Raw genomic sequence first — 26,435 nt, 5'->3', positions numbered from 1 at the left:
CCCCCAAACTCCCTGCTCTTGCGCCAAATCCCAAGGGGGTATAGGGGAGCCAAATCTCTCCATTTAGTTCCCCAAACCCTAAATCTGCCATTAGACCTTATCATTTAACTCCCTGACCACCAGGAATTCTAATCTCATTTTGGTTCCCTAAATCTAGACCTCATCATTTGGATCCCTGACAAAAGGGAACCCCAAAACCTAAACCTCATCAATATCACTTAGCCATGTTATCTTTAAATAATAGAAATGATAAGTAAAACATGAAGATTAAAAATCCCTCATGAAGTAGTTTCAGATTTGATTTTGCAGAGATGCTAATTATATGGAGAAGAAGGACTTTTGTAGTCCAAGGAATACATTGAATTGATAGGTCAGCAGATATCTGAGCTGGCTTTCTTCTAATGTGTTTTTGATGAATCCAACGTGACATATGCTAGTTTTTCTGATGTAGGTTTATTGGACCCAATTTTAAATTTCTTCTGTGAATAACAAAATTGAATTAAATAAAATTTTGTCTGAGCAAGAACTGTATAGTCAGACTTAAAAAGCAATTGACTAATGAATATTTCATCAATATCTATATAGCAAGGTAGATTTACAATTGCTAAAAGTTATAATAATTTTTGTATTAGAGTCCTCTTCTAATTAGATATTAAAACTATGAGTTATGTTACTTTAAAGAATTTGTGCTTGTCAATAATATGGGATTTGGAATTGATTTCAAATGACTTTGCAAGTTTAATTTTTCCTTTAAATTTGCATTAATTATTCTATTCATTTCTAATATAGAGTTAAAATTTGCTCTCAGGTCATGTGGCATCATTAAAAGCTTTTGTTTTTTTAATTACTTTTGCATATGCTTTTTAATTGAAAATTTTGCTTTTGTTCAGGCATTCTTTTATCTAACATTACTGTATTAATTTTGGGAAATAATATTAAATAAGGACTAAGAATTGTGATGGCATTTTGGTAAATAGGCTTAATTTTTTTTGGAGATCTTTGAGCTTATTTCAGTTTTGAAACTATTTTCTAATGTACAAAATGCAGATTAAAGTAAAGACAAAGGCATCTAAGTAAAGCACAATAGTGTATAAATGCAGTAAAAATATTCTTAAATGTACATAATGGATTTACTCTACCACCCCTACTGTGAAAAGAGGCAAGATCTGTGTGCACAATAAATAATTTATAACATGTCATCAATATCTTACATTTAACTGCATTGGAAGCAATATTCTTTATTATTATTAAGATAGAGAGTGAAACAAACCATAAGGTTTATCAAGATGGCTCTGGATCCATAAATCTGATTTTTCTAGAAATTCCATTTTTAAAGTGTTCAATTCATTTTTAAAAAGGAAAGAGTGCTTTACTGCTTTATAGATTATAAAGATCCAATAAAGCAATTAGTAATTAAATAAAGATCCTCAATCAGCTGATGTAAGGGAAGAGTTTTTCTAGAATTCTTTTTTGGAAATATATGAAACTGAATTAAATTCAGTAAGTATTTTAAATGCCTGTTGTGTGCAAGACTTTATAGTATATATTAGGGGCATATAGAAACAAATTACTCATCTTTTATCATATGAGTCAAGATCTTGAAAACTTTATTATCTAACTGCATGCAGAATTCTATGTAGGGATATATTGATATTAGGAGGATCATGTATTTCAATTTCTTCTTTCTCCCATCTCCCAGTTTACAAAAACCTAGCATCTCTCTTTCTCTACCTTCCCATCTCCAACTACTAGTGTTACTAGCATCATTACCTTTATTAAAAACTAAAAATTTCAATGCCCAAATCATAAATTTATAGTGGAGTTTCAAAAAAGTAATAATAATTAAAAACTCTGTTCTTCAATTCCTCACCTTATTATATTGCTCTATTGACTTATCTATAATTGTTAATAATAATTTGGATGCAAATCACTATAAATTATCTTTAAAACAAACAAAAACCCTTTTTGCCTTTAATTAAATATGAATTTGTATGACCAAGATGTCATTTATTTCCTGCCATTATTTCCACTGGACAGATTTATAAAGTTGAGGCAAAGATTGAGGTGTCTCACACACAGCTTTATTAATCGTATAAGTCGACTATGAAAATTATATAAGGTAAACTAATGATAAATTCATAAGTTTGAGGCTGGCCTTTCTCAGAAGATTCTATTTCCTGTATACCTAATTTCCATCTCCTTTAATATCAGATTTATGGTTGAAAATATTGGTTATCTATATAGCTTTCTTGTATTTTGTTGTTCTTTTTGAAAACTGTGAATTGTAACATTCTGAGGGCAACATTGTGGTAATGAAGAATGCTAAAGTTGGTAAAGGGAAGACTTGTGTTTGAATCCAGACTCTGACACTTAATAATGTGTGACCCTTGGCAAGTCTCTCAGGACCGTCTCCTTCTCTATAAAAGGGGGGTTTACTGTGTAAAACTCCCATTTCCCTTTTCTTAAAGATGGGCCTTAAAGCTTGATAAAAATGTCACTTATTACCTTGATTAGTACTAAATTGAATAGTTCCAATCATAATAGAGCTGAAGGTACTTAACTCCTCCCACTCTGGAATCAACTTCAATCGGAATTAAGAAATATATGTAAATATGATTTTTCTTTTACACAACAAATTACTCCCCTATGCTTGGGCTCTAGCATACAAAGGGTGGAAAAAGAATGGAGGGGAAGTAGCTGTAAGGCGAGCCTCTCTTGCCCTAGGGCCATGACTTTTTATTGCTAGTGGTCTGCAGACAAAACAGAGGAAGCAGGTGTATGATTAAAGTTGGTGGGGTTAGGAATTTGTGAATTCCTCTTAAAATTCCTCATCTTGTGGAGAGAAAACTGTAGTGTGTGTGTGTGTGTGTGTGTGTGTGTGTGTGTGTATGTGTGTGTGTGTGTGTGTGTGTGTGTGTGTGTTTAGGGGAAGGAGGGGGAAGGAAGCACAATATGCCAGAGTGAGTGCGTATGTTGCAGCAAGAACAGTACTGGGCAAGGAGAGTTGGGTTGAGTCGGAGTCTTGTTTTAGAAGCAGCAGTTGCCAGCAGCAGAAGCAGGAGCAGGAGCCCAGCCTGACGCAAACCTGCCAGCAAGTAGCAGCGCCCCAACACTAGGCAGGCGCCCCGGCGCGCGCGATCGCCGCTGTCTCTCCACCCCAGAAGCCCCAGACTGGCCCAGAAGAGGGAGCACAAAGGCAGGCGACGGCGGCGGCACTGGGCGGACCACTCTATCTCTAGTGCCACAGATGCGCGACTCCTTCCCAGTGCCCCACCTGCAAGCGCGCCTGGCTGGGCTGAGAGAGAACGGGGTGGAGGAAGCTACAGCAGCATCAGCAGCGGCAGCATCAGCATCCTTAGCTCTTCGAGCGCCCCTCCCCCGCCCTCTTCGCCTCCCACCCGCTGTCTCCGAGAGGCAGCCGGGTTGCAAGGGAACCCATCGAGGGTAATATGTTCCCGCGGCAACTCCTCCCGTGCGTGTCCTTGGCTCCGGGTTCGGTGCCGCAGCTCCTCCTCGTTTCCTCTGCTCCCGCCGCCACCGCTTCTCTCCTTAGGTCTCTCCATCTCCATCCCTGCCGCTGCCGCTGCTCCTGATGGATGCCGGGGAGTGCTGCATTGCTTAAGCGTTTCTCCCCCACCTCCCTTTTTGCTGGTAGGATAGGGGCCCTGGGTGCTGCTCTTTCGCCTCTCTTCATTTAGGGGTGTTTGTTGTCTAGCTAGAGATATTTTTGTTTTCTTTTCTCTCTTTCACTCCTTTTCTTTTTTTCCCCTCCACCCTGAGACCATGTAGATTCACTGGGGAGAGATCCCACCTAGGCGGGAGTGGGGCTAGGCGGCTTAGATAAAAGGCTGAGAGGAGGAGGTAGTGGAGGGGGAGCCCACGCTGGCTGCTGCCACCGCCACCACCGCCACCAAAAATTTTGCTGGTACCATATGAGATCACTATATACCAAAGGGAGAGAGGGAGAGAACCAGCTTTACCCGGATCCTTTACTTGGATCAAAGGAATTTTAAACACAAACCTACAGCTCGTCTTTTTTTTTTTTTATTCTTTTAATTAAATAATGACAAAAAGATACATCTTTGAATAAGCAGAGATAAGTAGGATCCCTCCCCCTCCTATTTTCTTTTCTTTCTTTCTTTCTTTCTTTTTTTCCTCTAAAGATTCTCTCTCCCCGCCCCGGAACTCTGCTGAAGAGGCACTTTATTATTAATCAGAATTCCCATCTTTATCTAGGGCTCTTCCTTTAGTGGGGACTGCAGCAGCATCAGGGTATTGGGTCTGAGATGTGCGTGGGGGTTGTTTTTATTATATCTTAGAAGAGAAGAGAGAGGAAGACAGCAGCAAGATAGCAGGGGCTGTTTAGGATAGTACGAGGAGTAAAAGAGTGCTTGAAACTACAGGGGGACATATCCTCTGAAGAGAAGGGAGCAGGAGTGGGACATTTTTCGGGGGGGCAGAGCGTGGTAGAAGATAATCTGGAGCAACAGGGTACCACATTCGATACGAAGACAAATTGTTTTCTGTAAAGCAAAGGGAGGCAGCAGCAGTTGCAGCCAGGGTCCAAGGGGGTAGGGTGTGTAGCAGAGGCCAGACTGGTCAACAAGGAACAAGAGGAGACAAGAAACTGGAGCACAATGACTCATTTACAAGCAGGTCTATCTCCAGAGACACTGGAAAAAGCCCGACTGGAGCTGAATGAGAACCCAGACACTTTGCACCAGGACATTCAGGAGGTACGGGATATGGTTATCACCAGGCCAGATATTGGTTTCCTTCGCACGGATGATGCCTTTATCTTACGCTTCCTGCGGGCCAGGAAGTTTCATCACTTTGAGGCTTTCCGCCTCCTGGCCCAGTACTTTGAATACAGACAACAGAATCTGGACATGTTTAAAAGCTTTAAGGCTACGGATCCTGGCATCAAGCAGGCTCTAAAAGATGGCTTTCCTGGAGGACTAGCCAATCTTGACCACTATGGCAGGAAGATTCTAGTCCTCTTTGCAGCCAACTGGGACCAGAGCAGGTAAATCTTCAACCCAGTTCTTGCTATAGGCCAAACTTTTGGAAAGAATCTAGGAGAAATTATTTTACTAACCCCTTTCCTGGGATGTAAATTGAGATCTGATAACTTTTTTTTTTGATGTCACCAGAAACTGGGGTTAGGAAATAAGCTTTCAGAAGTCTGAGGGAGCATGCCAACTTCTTGTTAATTCAATTTATTAAAAACCTGCTATTGCAGAGCACCATAACAAGAAATGGAGAGGGGGAAGATACACTTAGATAAGATATGGTGCCTGTCCCTGACTTGATTACTAGACAGACCCTTTTGGTTAGTAGCAAGCCAGGCTTGCGTAACTATATTGTTGAAGATTAGCCAAGTAGGACCATAAAAAAAATACCTTTATCCCTATCTTCCATTTCATAATCTCCTAAGAAAGTTCACTGAATTGCTGAGAAATGAGAGCAGAAACATACTTTTGTTTTTTTTAACCATCTGTTTTTAAAATGTTCTTAAAAGAGATCCCAGTATCTCTTGTATGCTTAAGCATTTTGCTTTTAAGAAAATATTCAGCTAGATACAAGTAGTTTCAATTCTTGGGGACATTGCTGCTTAGTGATGTGTAGATGAAAGGATAATATGATATGTGTCACTTCAATAAAACACACATTTTATAGGCTAAGGTTGCCTTAAAAACACTGAAAAGAAAACATCTTTGGTGTGCTTATTCTACATCTGTCACTTATATTAAGAGCAACACAACAATGTGCTTCCTGTTCAATGATATTGTTCAGAGTGATGGAGAAAAAAGTAGAAAACACTCAGATGAGTTCATGTGGAAATTCCTATAAATTTCTGGGTGTTTAAAAAAAGATGTATTACCATATTATTTAGATTTTGATGCTAGCCAAAAGAATGCAAACCACATATTTTCTGCTTTCTTATTCTGAAGTATTTTTCCAGGTTGAAAAATGTGTGAATTTTAAAAAGATTTTTGTACTAGTTAGTACTAGCTAATGTTCTAAGTTGAATAAGAGACATAAAATTATTTTTATCACTGTTATTTATAAGTTTTTAAATAAAAAGTTGTATTTTAATTTTTTGACAGGTGTCTTTTAGATAGCTTAAATATATCTGAAGCTTGTATGAAATATTTTTATATTTATTAAGAATTCTTATAGATGAACTTTCATAGCCTTGAAATTTTATAATATAAACTTGTTTTCAGGAGTAGCTCTTTTATATCTGTGTGTGTATGTGTATGTGTGTGAATCTGTGTTATAAATAGGGGTAATTTGTTCTTGTTATGGCAAGTAAACTTTGTTTTATTATATTAAAGTAAACTCTGATTGTTTCTTAATCATGTTGACAAACTTATCCCTGAAGAGAGTCAAAAGTCAAGATTCATTGGGTAATTGGTAGGATGGTTTGGGAAAGTAATATTCTACTCAAATGCAAGGCACATATATATGAAGATTTAGGGCTAAGATGACATTTCTGAAATAGTATCAATTATTTTTCTCCAATTTTTTTTTTTTGTGAGTAAAGAAAGCTGAAAGTAATCTATTGGATATCTTGTTTTGAATTCTGTTTCTTTCAAAAGTAACAAATGCATTTGAAGAAATGAATAATGGGAATATGCAAATCATTTATTAGACAAATCAAAATGTAAAAATTTCTTTAGAAAGAATGAATGTTTTATATGCCAGTTAAATGGAAAATTTTTGTTTTATTTAGTTACAATAAACTGTGAGAAAATTTTTTGATTTAAATAGCATACAAAATGAGTTGTAGGCAGTATTCTAAAAGGAATTTCATTCACAGTGACACAAATACATAAAAAACTTACTTTTAATTAGTAGCATATATGAGTTAATATTCAGCTACTGATTTGTAGATTAATCTGAGATGGCATTATTGATTAGTCTAAAGATTAAAAGATCTAGAATTAGTATAGCTGAGTTTTAGTTTCACCTTTACTATTTACTAATTCCGTGAACCTAGGTCCCATAACTTCTTAGGGTTTAGTTTACTCATCAATGAAAGGATATTGGAATAAATTCATTTCAAGAGCTTTCCAAACTCTCTAGATTTTTTTTATGAACATAGTTTTAGCTTCACAAGTGAAAATGGCAACTCTTGAAACTTTTCAGAAAGTTGTATTTTGTTAGCTTTCTTTCATTTGTACAGTTAAAAAGTTATACTTGTTAATCTATAGATTTTTTTGGTGTTAGAAAGTAATTTATGGATTGACATGAAAGTTGGTTTCATCTAAGTAATATTAATATATTTTTCATTTGAAAGCAGAAAGATTATAACATAAAATTATAGAATTCATTCATTCAATAAAGCTTTTTAAAAAATTTTATTTATTTATTTATTTTTTAATAACTTTTTATTGACAGAACCCATGCCAGGGTAATTTTTTACAACATTATCCCTTGCACTCACTTCTGTTCCGATTTTTCCCCTCCCTCCCTCCACCCCCTCCCAGATGGCAAGCATCAATAAAGCTTTTTTGAGAACTGTTTATATGCAAGACATTATTAGGCCCTTTGGAATTTTAGATTTAGGAGAAAGCTGAATTCTAATAAGAAACAACTTTGAAGTAATCAAGAAAGTTTGGAATATTAAGATTGGTTGGTGAACAATGTTTGATATTAAATCATAGATTTCAAGTTAGTAAAAATCTCTGATGTCATCATTTTACAGATGAAGAAATTGAGACCCAAAGATATGAAAAATCAAAGATTATACATAGATTTAGAATTGGAAAGAACCTCAGAGGTTGTTTAGTCCCATCCTCCCATTTTACAGATGAAGAAACTGAAGTGTAAAATAGGGAAATGAAATGTTTTCCAAATCATTTTATGATTTGGAAGTAGTTTATGGTGAATCTAGAATTTAAACCTCTGACTCTACGTAATGCTTATTCTATTATATCATGCTGCCTTAGTTATGCTTATAAGACAGAAGGAATTTAATATTTACTGCACAGTTTTACACAATTTTTTTTACTTCACTCTAATTGACATGTAAATATATTGGAAAGAGATGAATTCAATCAACCGGTTCAATTATTCAGTTGTGTCTGACTCTTCATGATCCCATGGACCATAGGACTAACTACACTATCTTTCTAAGTCTGTCCAAGTTCATGTTCATTGTTTTCATGATACTATATATGCATTTCATCCTCTGCTGTCCCCTTTTACTTTTGCCTTCAATATTTCCCAACATCAGGGTCTTTTCCAATGAGTCCCATCTTTTCATTTTGTTGCCAAAATACTTAAGATGCAGCTTCAATATTTGACCTTCCAATGAATAGCTTGAATTAATTTCTTTTAAGTATTGACCAATTTGGCCTCCTTGCTGCCCCTTGGACAGCCTTATCCAGCACTGCAATTTGAAAGCATTGATTCTGCAGTGCTTGGCTTTCTTTATAGTTCAACTCTTACTGCCATACCCTGCTACTAGAAAAACCATAGCCTTGAATATATAGACCTTTGTTGGAAAGGTGATGTCTCTACTTTTGTATGCTGCCCTTATTTGCTATAGCTTTTCTTCCAAGGAGCAAGCATCTTTTAATTTCTGTAGTTGTTTTCAGCAGTGATCTTTGAACCCCCAAATATAAAATCTGACACGTCTTTCATTTCTTTTCTCTGTGTGTGCCAGAATGATGAGACCAGTTGCCAATATCTACATTTTTTTTTGATGTTAAGCTTCAAGCTAGTTTTTACATTCTCCTCTTTTGTTCTCATCAAGAGGCTTCTTAATTCATTTTCACTTTCTACCACCATAGTAGAGGCAAATATCTTATTTTCAGGTTTCTTTTCTGGTCTTGGAATTGTGAAGACCACCTGCTCTTTAGTTCATCTCATTCTCATCACCAGACTCACCTCATCAACTTCAACCTTTGTACCCTTCGCTGGTCTGTTGTGCTTGACCTTTTATATATTTACTGTATTCTCCAGCCTTTTGAAAACTTCATTGTTGCTACTAGATGCTTAATATTTTTAATTCTGTTTGTCATATTCTTTCTCTTTCCCTACTTCTCCTCCAGAAAAAGGCTTTGCTTTCCTAATATGGTTTCAACTCACCAGAAAAATTCTCTATCCTGCTCTTCATTTCCCTCATTCAGTTCCCTGCTGTTCCAACAACACCTAAATCTCATGTAACTAGTCAAACTCTCTAAGTAAATCTTGATCATGAATCTCTTAGTTTGACCAAGAATAAAACTAGCATTTTTGTTGGACATTAGGAGCTCTCGTAATGGTAGTTTTTAGTCAGTAGAAAGTTGGGTAGTTAGTAGATGTGGATGATTTTTTATGGGAGAATCCAAGAGTAGAATAAAGAATTCTTCTACTCCACTGCCTACCCCAGTCTTGTAATGTATTGCTTGCACCCTTTGTTATGTTTTCTAAGAGATTTGTCAAACCAAAGTCATTGAAGAATTGATCTGCTTAACAGGTCAGAAACGGTGTTTTATGTTTCTTTTATATTCTTCACAGCTCCTAACACTATGCTAGCATTTTACTAAATAAGATTTGGCTGAGTTCAACTGGGTTACATATGAGTGGAAAGTTAGCTGACACCCATCTTCTTGAATTTTAGATTTGGAGAATTAGTTGGTATAGCTGTATAGGAGACTGTTGGACAAAAGTAAATATGGGGGAGGGGAGGCCATCCATCCATAAATGAAATTGGATTTGTTTCTGCAACAGAATAATGAAAAGACAAATCTAGTTATTGTAAAACACTGGCATGCTTCCAGAAACACTGGAGAACACATTTTTTCCACAAAAATACCAAGGTAAAAGTGCAATTTTCACAATGTTCCCCTCTTTCCCACTCTATAACTGGAAAGTTAAAAGACATTCTTGTCAAAATGCCTTTCTGTGTGGTCTCTGAGAGTTTTTTCTTTTTCTAAAAGGAACAGACACATGTGATTTATTACATTTATTGAACAGGCAGTAACTTGGAAAAGATCAATAACATTTTTTTGCTTCTTTATTTTAGATTGTCTAACATAATTTTCAAAAACACTAGGAAAACTGAAGAATGAGAAACAAGTATTCTGACTCCACAACCTTCCATTGTCGTTTTATATATATATATATATATATATATATATATATATATATATAAAATATATGAATACATATACATACACACATACCTACACATATATGTTTATGTATATATATACACACTCACACACACATATATATATATATATGCAAAGAGAGATTTGCTTTATAAATTCTGAACAACTCTTGTTATTATTCAATTGTTTGAATTTTGTCTGACTCTTCATCACCCCATTTGGAATTTTCTTGATAAAGGAACTGGAATGTTTTGGCATTTTTTTTTCTCCAGCTCATTTTTGCAGATGAAAAACTGAGGCAAACAGGGTTCAGTGACTTACTTTGAGTCATACAGCTAGTAAGTATATGAGGCCAGATTTGAACTGATGAACACTCTGTCCTGTGTGCTCTATCCACTGTATCACTTGCTCTTTGTGACCCCTATGGACTAATACTATCCATGGAGTTTTCTTTTTCTTTTTAAAAAATTTTAATGGCCTTTTATTTATAGGTTATATGTATGGGTAACTTTATGGAGTTTTCTTGGCAAAGATACTGGAGTGGAGTGCCATTTTGTTCTTCAGTGGATTAAGAGAAACAGAGATTAATTGATTTGCCCAGAGTCATAAAGTTAGTAAGTATCTATGGCTAGATTTGAATTCAGTTCATCCTGATTGCAAGTTCAATGCTCTGTTCACTGAACCAATTAGCTGCCTCAAATTCTGAACAACAGCATACAATTCTGTCACTATATATATGTTACAGATACTTTGTTGTGGTCATTGCTTTTTTCCTTCAGTCTCATCCTTTTTCTCTTTCCTGAACAGAATCTTGTTCTAAAGCTTTCTCACTCAGATTTCATAGTGTTCTAAACTGATTATGATCTCTGCTTTCTCTATTTTCCCTTCTTTAGGTCAGCTAAGATTTCCAATTTCCTTCACTTTTCTCTCCTAAATCTAGGTTGGCCTTAGTCTTCTATTCATTCTCTAGTCCAGTTAAGATTTTTTCCCCTTTCTGTCTTCACTTTAGTCTTCATCAGGTCTTGCACTTCTCTCCTTATCTCAGTGTGGATACTGTCTTTCTTTTATTAATATGTATGAATATGCTTATGTGTATGTTATAATACATTTGCACATATACATATATATGTAATATATATGTGTGTATATAAGTATATGTACATATAATGTCCAATTTCTTTTCCTAATTGGAAAATTTTATAAAATGAGTAAGGTGAAGAAAGATGTCATGAGGTATAAGAAGAGAAACAAGGGAATATAAAGAAATTAATTCTGTCATCATTAGGAATAGGTAGGGTAGTAATAGTAAGTAATACCAATAGTAAGGTAGTAATAAAATGAAATTAATTCCAAAGAGATTTAATTGAACCCCATTATGACATGTCTCCCTAGTGTACATGTACAAGTATATGTCTTGTGTTAAATTATGCCTTCTGAAACATAACGACATGACTCATACATCAGAGTTAGTTTGTAAAGCAGATGATAGATATTATTTTCCTCACCAATATCATAAATGGTTTCTACTTTACTGTATTAAACCCTGATTTGTGGTTGAGCAATGAAGTATTCTATTTAAGTGACTTTTGTTCAAAAAGGTTATATTTGAGATCGATTATTAATTTACAAAGAAGTAGAAATAGAAATGTATAAGATACTATAGGCTATAATTTAACATAATTAATGTATTTAAGTTGATGATGGTCATGTGATGAGAGTAAAAGATAACCAAGGATAACCCATGTATTCTGTTGGTATCCTTATAATATTAAGAGAACAAGGAAGGTTCCTGCACAGTTGTCTAGGCTCCCTTTGTGAGTATTACTGGAGGACACGGAGAAGAATTATATAGGAATTACATATAATAGATAGGCCTTCATCATTGGAAGGAGGAACCATGTGATGAGACCACAGATCTAGTTGAGTGAGTGCTTCTATACATACATCACATAATTCCTTCTGAATTAAATTCCACTACAAATGCTCACCAATTTTATTCTCAGACACTTACTGTGTGACCCTGAGCAAGTCACTTCACCCTGTTCAGCTCAGTTCCTCATCTGAAAATGAGATGGAAGAGGAAATGGCAAATCTCTTCAGTATGTTTGCCAAGAAAACCCCAAAATGGCTTCATAGAGAGTCAAATATGACTGAAATGACTGAAGAACAGCAATAAAATGTTTCAAGGTCGTGCTAAGCACTAAGAATACAAAGAAAGGCAAAGGAGCTCACAGTCTAATAGAGAAAACAATATACAAATAATTATGTACAAATTATATGTATATGTAGGATAAATTTGTAGTAGTCTCAGAAGAAAGGCAGGACTGGGAGGCATTGAAATAGCTTCTCGCATGGGACTTTAGCTGAGATTTGAGGGAAGCCAGAGAAGGTACAGATGAAGATGGAAAATATTCTAGGTTTGGGGGACAGAAATGAAAATGTTCAGCCAGAAGATGGAGTGTCCTTTGTGAGGAGCAACAAATAGGCCAGTTGCACTGAATTTCACAGAATATGGAGGGGAGGAAGAGTAAAAAGAATGGAAAGATAGAAGAGGGTCAGGTTTTGAATAGCTTTAAAAGCTCTTATTGAGGCTTCTAAGTCCATTTTCACTGCATCCTTCAGTGCAGTTCAGGGATCATGGCAGCTAAGATGTTTTAATAAGGAATAATCAGTTAGTTCTGAATGGTTTCCTATCTCGAAGGTCATAGGTAGGCAAGAATCAATCTTACATAAAAGTTTCCAATAATAAAAGAATCCAAATATTTGGGGATTGAGCAACTATCTCAGAAAAGGAGTCCTGAAATAAAAAAGAAGTATCAAGTAGGAAGAGGATATGTGGCCAGAATATATGTAGCTTGTTTAGTAAAGAAAGAGTAGACCCTGCCAAAACAAAGATGGCGGTGGTCGTTTTTTCTTGATTACAATAGACACCCTAACTAGCATGTTACAAAAATGGGATAGCACTCAAAGTCAAGAATGCCAACTTTCAGTGGCTCATCATTTAGCATTTGTTAGGATTAGGATGTTTCCAGGATCACATAGTACATTCTCAGATCAAACAGAAGATCATAAGATCATCCATTTATAGCTAGAAGGGACTTTAGAGGCAATTTGGTTCAATTCTTTCATTTTATAGATGAGGAAAGTGAGAACTAAGGAGTTAGATGATTTGCACAAAGTCAAATGAATGTCAAGCATATTAGGATATAAGCCCAATGTCTTTGACTCCATAGCAAGTACTTTCTCCCTTCACTGTATTGCTTTTCTAAAAGGGTTTTTTGGGCAAGACTTACCAAGATACAATTATCCACCAAAGTCTGATCCAATATTTCAAGATACTTTGAAGTATGTAATATGGAACTTAGTGACTAATATTTCTCCTGAAAACCCAGACTGAACCATTTAGGAATGGTTTTAACTCTAAGTCTCATTAGTGGGTATATTTTGCTGATGCTGCAATTATTTGAATTACTCTACTAGTCTGAAAGAACCAATGACTCTTAATGCTGGATATTATGGTAGCATCCAACCAGTTGAAGAATGAAACATTTACTTAATCTGGTTATTCATCATAAGAATTTTATATCCTATCTTCTCTGTGCATAGTATTAGTCATGAATTCAGTCCCTGGTCTCAAGGAATTTACAATGTGGCTTGTGAAAAAACCTGTGAAGAGCTGAATAACAACCTGAAACTGTATTCATCACAAGGCAATATGGTACCAAGGGTGCCATGTAAATGATGTAAACAAGAAATTCCAGAAATGAAGTCATGGTGCTAGATTTAGTGTCATTTAGAAAAAGAGGGATGCTAACAGAATTGGTCTCAAAGCCAAGCAGACCTGGATTTGAGTCTTTCCTCTGACATATATTGACTGTAGTTCTTTGGACAATTTACTTAATTTAGTGATTTAGACAACTCTCTGAGGATATTAATTTCAAAGTGCTGACTTGGTTTGCATAAAGTATTTTCTCATCCAGGAGTTCTCTATACCATTGGTTTGATTCCTGTCCTTACCTGTTCAAACAAACAAAAAACTCAATGCCTTTGTTATGTATATTCAACTTTTCTCCTTCTGCTGAATTCATTGAATTATTTATATGGTCAATGCCAAACTTATGAGGGGGAGCATAATTTTAAATATGATTAAAGCATCTTGAGTTTCATCACCATTGATAGATCTTCAAGTGACAGCAATTCTAATCTTAGTACAATTTGACACCTAGTCTTTGAGTATTTCTGTGCCTGAAGAATTAATCACTTTGTGACCTGGAGAAGAGGGGAAGAGAACAAGCCTTCATTAAATATCTATTATGTGCCAGGCATACGGTGGAACACTTTACAAATATTGTATTCTTTGATCCTCATTCCAATCCTAGGAGGTTAGATGTTATTATTATAATACCCATTTTGCAGTTCAGAAAACTAAGGCAGACAGAAGTTAGTGACTTAACTGTGTGGTCACTGGATAATGACCTGGACATGGTCTGGTAAATTTTGGAGTTAGATTTGAACTCAGAGCTTTCTGTTTCTAGACCTTGCATTGTGTTTAAGTCCTCTGGTTCTCAGACCATCAACATGCAATCTATTGACGGGCCTACAATGAGAGCCTTTTCAGTTTGCTATATACCCTTACAAGGCTTGTGCTTGACAGATTTAGACAGAGAACCTCATGCCATGATAAAAATTATTGGAAGAAGGCATTATTTTTATCTGTAGAATGTGTATTTCAATATTAGGGCAGTTAGGTGATACAATGGATAGAATGCTGGGCCTAAAGTCAGGAAGACTCTTCCTCCTGAATACAATTCTGACCTCAGACACGTACAAGCTTGGGTGAGTCACTTAACCCTATTTGTCTCATTTTGCTCATCTGCAAAATGATCTGGAGAAGAAAATGGCAAATCACTCTAATATTTTTGCCCCAAAATCCCCAAATGGAGTCATGAAGAGTAGGTTAGGATTGAAAAATGACTAAACAACAACATATTTCAATGTAACAGAAAAAAAATCTTCTATGTTTGAGGGAATTTCTTCATCAGAGAGTTTCCCATGCCAGTGAAATCACAAGTCTAGTCCCACTCACTGATCTCTGCAGAGGGAAAAAATAACTCAAAACAATTTCCTTAAGTTTTTTTTTCCTTAAGAATTATGGTGACCTTAAGAGTTACAATTGTGGGGACCCTGAATTCTCAAATGTCATGACAGCTAAACATAGTTTGGTGGGGGCCTGACAAGGTAAAGAATTCTTTGAGTCTGGGACAGATTGTAGAGGACTAGTCTAGGTACCTTCAAAAAGTCCCATTACCAGGTTGGCCAGAGGATGACAGATTTTTTTCACAATGGTAGCTCTCAAACATCACTTCTTATATGAAATGATACAGACTGTAGTGAACAGCACAAAAATATTAATTCACACAAAAATAACATTGTAAAAACATCTTCCAAAACCTGAAGAACACTCGTTAACACAACAACTAATCAGGATTTCAGAAGTCTTTCTCTTATCCTTTATCTCTTCATAGAAGAATGGTCTTCAGATACAAGAAAGATGCATATAATTTTGGTCATAGTCACTGTGAAATTGGTTATTCTTAATTGTATATATTTGTTACAAGGGCTTTGTTACTTTTTTCCCTTTTTTTTTTCTCAGTGGTCAAGGATAGGAATAGAGAAAACAAAAGTTTTATAATTTGAAAGAATTTTTTTCAAGTTTCATTTAATTTTCAATTGTTAGAAATTTGCAGAACTGATGTGAGAATCAAATGAAATAATGTTTGTAAAGTAATTTGTAAGTTTTAAAACATCATCTAAGTGTCTTCGTCTTAAGGTTTTGAGTAGAATTTTGTCTGTTTTTGTGAAAATAGACCATACTGATGAAATCCATGAAGTGTTGAAAGCTAAGTTTGAAAAGATGCAAAGTTTATCAGGTACAGTGAGACATCTAGTTTATTTGACAAGAAAAACACTGGAGAAATCTCAACTGGCCATCAAAATAGAGAATTCAGACAGTACAATGCAAATAACATTTGCTTTGGTACACCAGTAATACTAATGTACCCATGTATACACAGATCCTTTAATATAAGGTTTGAAGTTTATCAGAACTAATAACAATTTAAATAGCAATTACCTGAGTAATTTCCAACAATTAATGTCTTTCAGACACTGACAGAGACTGGTAGTGGAAAAAGGGAGGGAAAGAGAGAGAGAGAGAGAGAGAGAGAGAGAGAGAGAGAGAGAGAGAGAGAGAGAGAGAGAGAGAAAGTGTAAGTGTGTGTGTGTGCATATATGTCTGTATGTTTTGGAGCATGGTTAAGGAATAGGCTAAAGGGAAAGCTTTTATTAGACAGATACTGGCTTCATGGAGTCCTGTATTCTATCTGAATAATGGAGGGGTATAGTTGTCTTTTGTATATGGTTGTGTTTTTCCACCATCATAGAACTAGTTCCTTCTGGCTATCATGGCACTCATTTTCTTCAAAGAAAGATGATTTTTCTTTTTGTGTTTTATCTCTAACATTTCCTTCAGTCTTATTCACCTTAATACCCACAAAATAATAGCTCAGATAGAAATATGCTAAACTTGGTAATAGAAACCAGAATTATTTTTTGAAGTGCATATTTTAGTGCCTTTATAGAAAATTTCATTCTTTTCCATCTTGTCCCCAAATGGATGTATGGCTTTGCTCTTTCTTTTCTTTCCAAATTCTCCCTGCTGTGACCAATCAGGTCTGAAGGGTTCAGTAAGACATACCATCTGGGTTCAATTTTATGTTAATATATACTTCATAATCTGTTTTGTAAAATATACTTCATACCTTTCAGAGATGAGATAAGTTCTATTTCCCCATATATCTAAAGTCCCTTCTAGGAAGTAGTAGGCATTGGTGTGTAGACAACATTGGATTAAGAGTCAAAGCACTTTGGTAGGAATGCTTCTGGAAAGCCTCTTTCAGGTTCAGTGTTCCTTCCTTTGTTCCTCCCCTCCTTCCCTCTCTTCCTCCCCTTCCTCCCTTTCTTCCTCCCCTCCCTCCCTCTCTCCTTCCTTCCTTCCTCCTTCCTTCCCTCCTATTTTCCTTCCTTCCTTCCTTCCTTCCTTCCTTCCTTCCTTCCACTAGAGAGAATGCTAAATTTCAAGAAGGGAAGATCAGGTTTGAAACATACTTCACCTTTCTCATTCCATTCTGTAAAATGAGGGTTATAATGCATGACAAAGTTTTTGTATGGCTCAAACAAGATAATGAAATAACATTCTTTGTACAATTTAGGGGATATATGCGAAATGATGATGATGATAACAACAATAATAAAACAAATTCTCAGGCAGTAGGAGTGTCCAATTTAATGGAAGAAAAAGATCAGTTTGATTTTACAAAAAGTTGTAAGCACAAATAGACTAGTAATTGAACTTATTGGTTAATCTATCTGTTTAGCTATTTATTAAAATAAGTCTCTCTGATCTCCTAATCTGCATCTGTAAAATGAAGTGCTTGGATTACATAACCTCTAAGGTTTCTTACATCTTTAAATCTCCTGTTCCCATTAATCATATCCCTACTATTTCAGAGAAAAGGGATGGCAGGAGGTTAGAGAGAAGACTAAATAAGAAAGGACTTGAATATCAGATTTTGGGCTTACCTAGCATGACTTCAGAGATTTTAGGAAGGAAAGAAAGAATGTCTCCTTTACACAATAGTAAAGCCCCTGAAAACAAGCCTAATGTGGATTCCTCTAAAAAGGGAAAAAAAGGGGATGAGCTGACAATGAATTTGCCAATCTTCTATTTCTTGGAGGTGTATTTGCTGATCCTACCTGTCTCCATGAGGCTTTCAGGGTGAATTAGTTTGGTTTTAGGGTTTTGGTCTCAAAATGGACTAAAGATTGTTTTACTGGCAGCCTTCTAAAGTTATTCAGCTTCTCAGCAGGTCATGGATGGATCATTCTGGTGACTCATTTTCCATGAGCTTGAAAGCAGTAATGAGTTTGGTAAGAATCCTGAGGTTTTTGCTTGCCTCTCTAGTCCAGAAGGAATATTTCATTTTTAGTTTGAGACCAAAGAAGAGGTTTGAATTAAATCAGATAAATCCTCAGATAATATTTCCTATAATATTGCAAAATTATGTTGTCTGACCTTGGTCAAGTAGTTGAACATGACTGAACTGCGGTCTCTTCTTCTGGAGATTGAAGACTAGCAGGCCTATGAAGTCCCTTTCAGCTCTACTTTTATGATTTTCTGTGTCTGTAATCAAGTTGGAGAGATAAGATGTGTATATACATATATACATAAGCTAGTGATAATATATTTATATAGAATTTCCAAAGCACTTTTTTTATGATAATCTAGTAAGGTCAGTATTACATGTATTCCTATTTTTACAGATGAGAAAACAGGAAGCTAGAAAGGTTTAATAATTTTATTAATGTCAGGAAACAAGTTAAGGATCAGAACAGTATTGAGGGGAAAAATTTCTGACTCTTAAGTTTACCGTTTTTACATTTTTTATACTATATTTTGCTTGAAATGATAAATAACACTACAAAATAACATGTTAATGTCAAATGAGTAATACAGATAATATATTCAGTTGGTGATTAGAGCCAAGTCAAGTGAACAAGTATTTACTATGTGGTAGGCACTGTGCTAAATCCAGGAAATACAAATACAAGAAGGAAGAAAGACAGCCCCTAACCTCAAAGAGTTTACATTCTATTATTGGTTGTTCTTTGTTCTTGAAGAGTATCATGAAATTGGGGAGGTTATGCCATGACATGCAAGTGTGGAGGAATATAATAGATAAGGGGAAGCTGAAAAGCCCTTGGAACAGGGGATAAGGGAAAGATGAAAATATACAACTATTTGGCATGGGGACATGACAGAGAAAGTCCATAAAGTTACAAATGCAGTTTAAAGCATTATGAAGATATGTCTGAGCTCATCCTTCTTCTTAAAATGGAAATTCTGGGAGGAAGCAGCAAATTAGAAGTAGAAGACACAGGAATTGAGGTTATTTCTAACGTGTGAGTTCCAGGGGTGGAATGATCTAAGGTGAAGAGGTTTCTGTGATGTGGTAGAGAAAGGCTGGAGAGTCAAAAAGGTGGCTTAGAAAAGGACGTAATTACTGATGGCTAATACTAGAAGGTGAGGTGACCTGGATCCTAAAGAAGGACTTAAATAAATGGAGAGGACAAGGAGAATAATCCAGATAGAGCAATTGGTGAGCAAAAGTGTGGTAGGGACAATATATATAGAATATTAAGGGAATAACAAGTAGATTAGACTAATCAAGTGAAAGTTTTATATAGTGGGGTAATGGGAAATAAGACCAGAAAAGTTGGTTGTTGCTTTTGGTTGCTGTTATTGTTCAGTTTTGTCTGACTCTTCACAACCCCTTATAGAGTTTTCTTGGAGAAGGTATTAGATTGGTTTGCAATTTCCTGCTCCAGTGGATCAGACATACCAAGAATTCTTTTAATTCAAAACAGGAAAATTTTCAATAGCTGTATAAGTGTCTATTATTTTTATATTATCATTATTTAAAGGAAGAAGGGGAGCCAGAGGAGGCAAAGAAGGAGTGGCCAAAGAAATAGGAAAGTAAATGTCACGGAAGTCAACAAAGAAATTATGATTTATAGTATTGAATGCCTCATCTAGATGAAAGAAAAGGAAGACTTAGGGGTACTAATCTGGAGTGTGAAAGGTCTCAGATAATTTAATAAAAAGCAATTTCAGTAGAGTTCTGAATAGGAGTGGGTTAAAATAGATGGTAAGGGAATAGAAGCAGCAAGTGTGGACTACAAAATTTATGTTCACCTATGCTTAATATTTAAATGGTTTGATTTCTCAAGAAAAAAATTAATCTAATGGTCATAACTATTAATTTATGAATACACAGAACAACTCTTTAACAAAGGCCAAGTGTTTTATTGTCATTTATACAAGAAAATACTTCAGGAGGATCAGGTAATTTTCCTCCAGTTTCTCAGGAAGCAAATAGAATAGAAGTTTATTTAGTTTGGATATCCTGCTTTACCTCTTTTATATAATAGAACATCTTTGATTTCTCTCAAGGAAAACCTTTTTAGCAGTTTGATGCCCAAGTGGTAAGATGTCTTACCAAAGCCATTACTGCCTCTCAAAAATTTTGTAAAGTGGTCTTCCTGCTACTAATCTTAAAGTGAACAATCATTGTCAACAATCATTATTTTTAAGGTGTACAGTTTGGGTTCAAGAACTCCTTAAATGTGATAACTCCTTCCTTGTAGCTCTTTCCTTTATGTACAAGAGAAAGGTAGTTATAGGAAATGGATCATAAAGTAATCTGGATACAAACTCCAAATAAGATTCTTTTTGCTTTGAAAATGTCTCTGACCATGGGCAACTAGATGGTGCAGTGGAAAGAGTACCAGCCCTAAAGTCAGGAGGACTTGAGTTCAAATCTGGCCTCAGACACTTAACACTTCCTAGCTGTGTGACCCTAGGGAAGTCACTTAACCCCAATTGCCTTAGCATTAAAAAAAAAAAAGAAAGAAAATGTCTGACAGTAATAATAATGGCTAGTATTTATGTAGCATTTTAAAGTTTTCAATACAAATCTTTACAAATATTATCTCATTTTATTTTCACAATAGCAAACCTGGAAGGTATTTTTAAATTTTATTTTTATTTTATCTATCTATCCACATCCATATACAAAAAATACACACATATGTATACATACATATATAATGTATTGTTGCAAGCCAGATATAATATCCAGGTACTCATACACTATTTTTTATACTAGTGGTCCTATGCCAAAAAAATATGTTCTTCTATTGTTTTTTGTTTCTTAAATTTTGTTTAGCTATTTATTAAAAAAAATTCTCCTTATGGCACAATTTGCCTCACATAAATTCCAAGTTGTATATTTGTTTTCAAGTAAAGAAAATAATTACAGTAAAAAGCTCAAATCTGACCTCAAGTACTTACTAGTAGGCAAGTCACTTAACCCCGATTGCCTCAGTTTCCTAATCTATAAAGTGAACTGGACAAGACAAGGGCAAGCCATTCCAGTAACTCTGATGCCAAGCAAACCTCAAATGGAGTCATGAAGAGTCAGATATGACAGAAACAATAGAATAATAACAAACTGAGGCTGACAGAAGTTAACTTGCACAGAGACACAAAGTTATTAGATATTGGAGATCAGATTTGAACTTGGTGCTTCTCAACTTCTGATCTGTGGATACATTTTACCACTTAGTTTCCCTAGGCTCATTTCTATGTTTTAACTATTAAAAGGACTTTCAAAGTGGAATGTGGAAAAAAAAAGAATTGGGGGAAGCCAAAGGAACCAAAACTTCATTATAATATCTTACAATTATATGTCTTTCAATAAATTATGTCATTTGAGTCTATGGTAATCAGATATTATAATAGCCATTTTACACTTGAGGAAACTGAGATTTAAAAAGATCAAATAAATAACCTAGTGCTACACAGCTAATAAATAGTGGTACAGACACAAAATCTGGGGCTTCTGATTTCCAGGCCTGTGATCATTCCACGATACTTGATATTCTCATTGCTTTGGAAGATAACTTTCAGGCTTGTTCAAGATTCTGGATAATGATGTTCAATTTACAAATATCTTGCTGTGCTGCTAATAGTCATAAGCGACATGTTTGACAACAGAGAACTGGAGTGAGTCAAGATCAATTTTGACCTCAGGGAGAATAATTAACGTGTAAAGTCTCTTTTGAATTATAGTCTACAGAGATTTATTAATTTCCCCTTTTAAAACTGAAGAATTAACATGATCCATCTGAGAACAATCCCATCTTTGTGATTTAAAAAATGTAAACTCATTTTTAATATTAACCTTGCAGTTCTGCTTTTCTTTTTCTTCAAGATAATGATTCTACCTGTCTTTTAATTTTCCTTCTGAAATAGTGATGATTCATATGCTGAAAATTTTTTCCTCCTAAATATGGGCACATCTAAGAAAAGCTTTCTATATGGTTGAATCTTGGAACAAATCAGCCAGTTCCTTCAAGAATACTTATGCTCCAAAAGGAAGTTCTTCTAAAACCTTTTCTGTTCACACTCTAGTTGTTCAGTCATTTGATTCATATCAGATTCTCCATGACCCTGTTTAGGGTCTTCCTGGCAAAGATACTGAAATGGTTTGCCATTTCCTTTCTGTCTCATTTTATAGATGAGGAAACTGAGGATTAATTAATTAATTAGGATTAAGTGACTCGTCCAGTGTCACATATCTAGTGTCGAAAGCCAAATTTGAAATCAGATCTTCCTGACTCAAGTGCTCTGTCCACTACACCATCTATTTCCCTTCCCTATTATTAGGATTATAGATGTCTTTTGAGTTACGTCTTGCTTGATCTCTTTATAATATTTGCCACTGTTCATTCCTACTTCCAATTGAATTCGCTGACTTCAGAGATACCATACTTTGCTCCACTCTGATGTTTTCTCTTTATTTTACTCACTTCTTATCCTCATCTTTTTTAATAATCCTATAACATATCCTCCTTATATATCTGTCATTGGCCTCTTTTCTCTCTCTCATTTTTTTTCTCATGGCATTCATTCCCATTGTTTCAACTACTCCCTCCATGTCTAATGATCCCATTCTTTAATTTCAAACCTGACCTTTCTTCTGAATTCCAGGTCTTGATTTCTGATTGCCTTCAGCATAGCATATACTCATTTGGATACCTCATCACCATTTTGCTCAGTGTTGCTAGAAGTTTATTATCTTTCCCCATTAACCTGCTACTCCTTTTAGCTTAAATTATTTCTGTTGTCAGCAAGATCTTACACTCAGTCTTCCATATTTGAAACTCCATGGTTGTCTATAACTTTCCCCTCCCTCCCTTTCACCTCATATACAGACTTTCACATATTTATATTTATTTCACCTCCTTAACATTATTTATGTTCACATCTTTCTCTCTACTGCCACTTCCTCCACCTTCATACAACCCTATATTACCATCATAATAGCCTTCTAGTAAATCATTCTTCTTCTATTCTTCCTACCCTCCTTCCCAATTTTCTACTCACTGTGTGGTTAATCTTTTTATGAGATAACATTTGTAAGGCATTTAACACAGAATCTGACACATAGTAGATGCTTAATACTTATTTCCATCCTTCTTCACATATCGATCTAATTATATCACTATTCTGCTCAAAACTTTTCAGTGGTTGCTTCTCATTGCCTACCAAATAAAGTTTACATTTCTTTGCCTGACATTCAAAAGTCTCTACAATCTGGTACCATATTCCCTCTCAAAGTTAATTTTATCACATTTGGCTTCCAAGTACTCTATGTTCCATCAAAACTGTAGGCTACTTTGTTCCTTGAACATGTCCTTTGTAACTCTTGTCATGCTGTTCCCTGTGTTTGGAAAGTCTCACTATTTCTCTTTGCTTCCCGAAATCCTACCCATCCTTTAAAAACACAATGACAAAGATACTTTCTACATGGAACTTTCCTGATTCCCTCCTGTCAGTTGATCTTTGCAGTCAAATTTCTAACAACAGCTTGTTTTTACCCTTCTTTTCTGTATTACTTGCATGATATTTTTATTATAATCTTATGTTTGTGTCTTATCCTACTTCTAAACAATTTGCTCCATGAAGGTAGGGGCTTTCTTATCTATACTTTGTATTTCCTGAAGTACCCTAGCTAAGGTCTTCATTTATAGTAAGTACTTAATTAAGGTCCATTGAATAAATGAATGTCATGGGATTTTAGAGCTGGAAAAGAACTTAGAGACTAACTAGTGCTGTGTTCTCACTTTACAAATGAGTGTTCTCTGAAATTATTTTTCTTTTTTACTTCCTTTCACTCAGACAAATTGTATAATTTCTGAAAGTTATCAAGTACATCTCAATACTGATCATAATAGCAGACATAAACTACCATAGGGATCACTTCATATGCTGTTAGTGAAATATTACTGTGTTCAAACAATAAACACAATATCACTTCTATTTCTGTTTCCATTATTCTTTATCCAAGTGCTTTCTACCATGCTTTCCACTTTGCTTTCTGGATTTCATAATATTAAGCATGTCTTTTAAATATATCATTTTAATGCTGCCTATCCCTCTCCTAACCATTCTTATCCTGTGATTTTTGCAAAAAGCCAGATTTTTCCATAACCATATGAAACTTATGGCTTTTATTCTATTAAGTCTCAGTTATGTCTGTAAGGTCATATTGTCCCATTGCATAAAATCTCAAATTCACTTAATTTCTTTCTCATACTTTGTACCTTTATGTATAGAATCTAAAGTCAGAATTTTTTGAAATTTTTTTATTAATATATATTGTATTTATATTACCTTCATTTTATTTTTAAACAATAGTTTTCATAATTGCATGTAAAAACAGTTTTTAACATTCATTTAAAAATTGAGTTCTGAATTTCTTTCTCTCCCTCCATCTCTGAGAAAGTAAGCAATTTGATATACATTATACAGGCACAATCATGTAAAACATATTTCCATATTAGTCATGTTGTGAGAGAAAACCTGCCTTCCCAAAGAAAACATTAAAAAAAGAAAGTGAAAAAATAATATTCTTCAATTTGCATTCAGACTCTATCAGTTCTATCTCTGGAAGTTAAAAAAATCATTTTTCATCATGGTTCCTTTGGAATTGTATCATCTCATTGCTGAGAATTGCTAAATCATTCATGTTTCTTCATCGTAAAATATTTGCTGTTACTAGATAGAGTGTTCTCCTGGTTTTATTCATTTCACTGTACCAGGATATGTAAATCTTTCCAGTTTTTTTCTGAAACAGTCTTGTTTGTTATTTTTATAGCACATAGTATTCCATTATAATCATATACCACAAGTTGTTCAGCCATTCCCTGATTGATAAGTATCTCCTCAATTTCTAATTTCTCTGCCACCACAAAAAAGAATTGTTATAAATATATTTGTACAAATAAGTCACTTTACCTTTATGATCTCTTTGGGTTATAGACCTAGTGGTGTTGATGGGTCAAAAGATATGCACAATATTAGTGCCCTATGACGAAATGGTCACAGTTCCAAATTGCAATCCAGAATGGTTAGATCAGTTCACAACTCCACCAACAGTACATTAGTGTCTTTTACCACATTCTCTACAATATTTGTCATTTTCATTTTCTGTCATATTAACTAATCTGATCGAGTTTAGAGTGGTACCTCAAAATTGTTTTAATTTGCATTTTTCTGATCAATAAATCACCTTCATTTTCAGATATATTAATTCCCTCCCATATATATCTTGTATCAGAGAATAAAAGAAAAGAAGAAAAAAAGGTTCCATAAAACTTACCAAAATATAAAATAAGTCTGATATTTTATTAAATCTTCTACATCCTTACTTTTCTGCCTCTGCAAAGAAGGGAAGGAGAACATTTTTCTCATTTTTTTCAGGACCAAATTAAATTATAATAATTAGATAGGATTCAGCTTCATTTATTTTATATTAACATTATTTTCATCATTATACATCCAGTTTGTCTATTTTTTCTCAATTCTGAATCAGTATATGCTTTGCTAAATTCTTGATAGTTATCATTTAAAAATGCATTTCTAATTTTTTTAGATAATTGATTTATAGTTTAAATACAAAATAGAAAAAAATTTGGCTTGTTCACAGTGGAACATGAAAGGATCCAAAATACAAAGCAATAAATTTCCATTTCGATAAAATCTATATAATAAATACTATCCATTGTTTCTTTGTTTTCAAGGGCTATGTATGGTTTTACTTTATTCTATTCCTCCTTCCCCCAAAATAGCTAGTTAAACACAAATATATTTATATAATACACATATATATGTATATATATATAATACACACATACACATACATACATATATACATAGATATCAATAATCATATACATACATACATTCATATGCATCTATTTAAGACTGTACTATAGTTGTTTTTCCTGTTTCTTTGGTCATGGATAACATCTTCCTCCATGAGTCCAAGTCTTTCCATATTTTCCTAAAGCCATTATATCAATTCCTACACCACAGCAATATTCTAATACCATACTGTTAAGTTATTTTTAATAGTCTAAAACAATATTTATTAATATGGCTGATATATTGTGTAGTTTACCTGTTTTTCACTTTTGATGAAATCTATTTTAGGTTTAACTTTGACTGAAATCATAATTAGTGCCCCTGTTTTATGTCTCTGAATTTCTGTCCTTTGTTAACTATATTACCTTTGTTTCTCAATTCACTCCTTTTCCCCATCCCCAGAGACCTATCCCTTATAGCAAAGAATAAAAATC

The 26,435-nt window shown here is 34.7% G+C and overlaps 1 protein-coding gene across 1 annotated transcript in view; it reads left to right on the top strand.

Moving 5' to 3' along the window:
- The first annotated feature begins 2,929 nt into the window (after positions 1-2,929).
- CLVS2 (clavesin 2) overlaps positions 2,930-26,435 on the top strand; it is a 103,678-nt gene continuing 80,172 nt past the window's right edge. Inside the window, exon 1 of the mRNA XM_003769411.2 lies at positions 2,930-5,026. Coding sequence (XP_003769459.1) covers positions 4,638-5,026 — 389 coding nt within the window. The 5' untranslated portion in view covers positions 2,930-4,637. The remainder of the gene's footprint in view (positions 5,027-26,435) is intronic.

The sequence above is a fragment of the Sarcophilus harrisii genome, chromosome 4 (genome assembly GCF_902635505.1).
Source record: "Sarcophilus harrisii chromosome 4, mSarHar1.11, whole genome shotgun sequence".
Classification (NCBI taxonomy): domain Eukaryota; kingdom Metazoa; phylum Chordata; class Mammalia; order Dasyuromorphia; family Dasyuridae; genus Sarcophilus; species Sarcophilus harrisii.
Note: the sequence above shows the minus strand (reverse complement) of the source record. Positions and strands in the feature narration are given on the sequence as shown.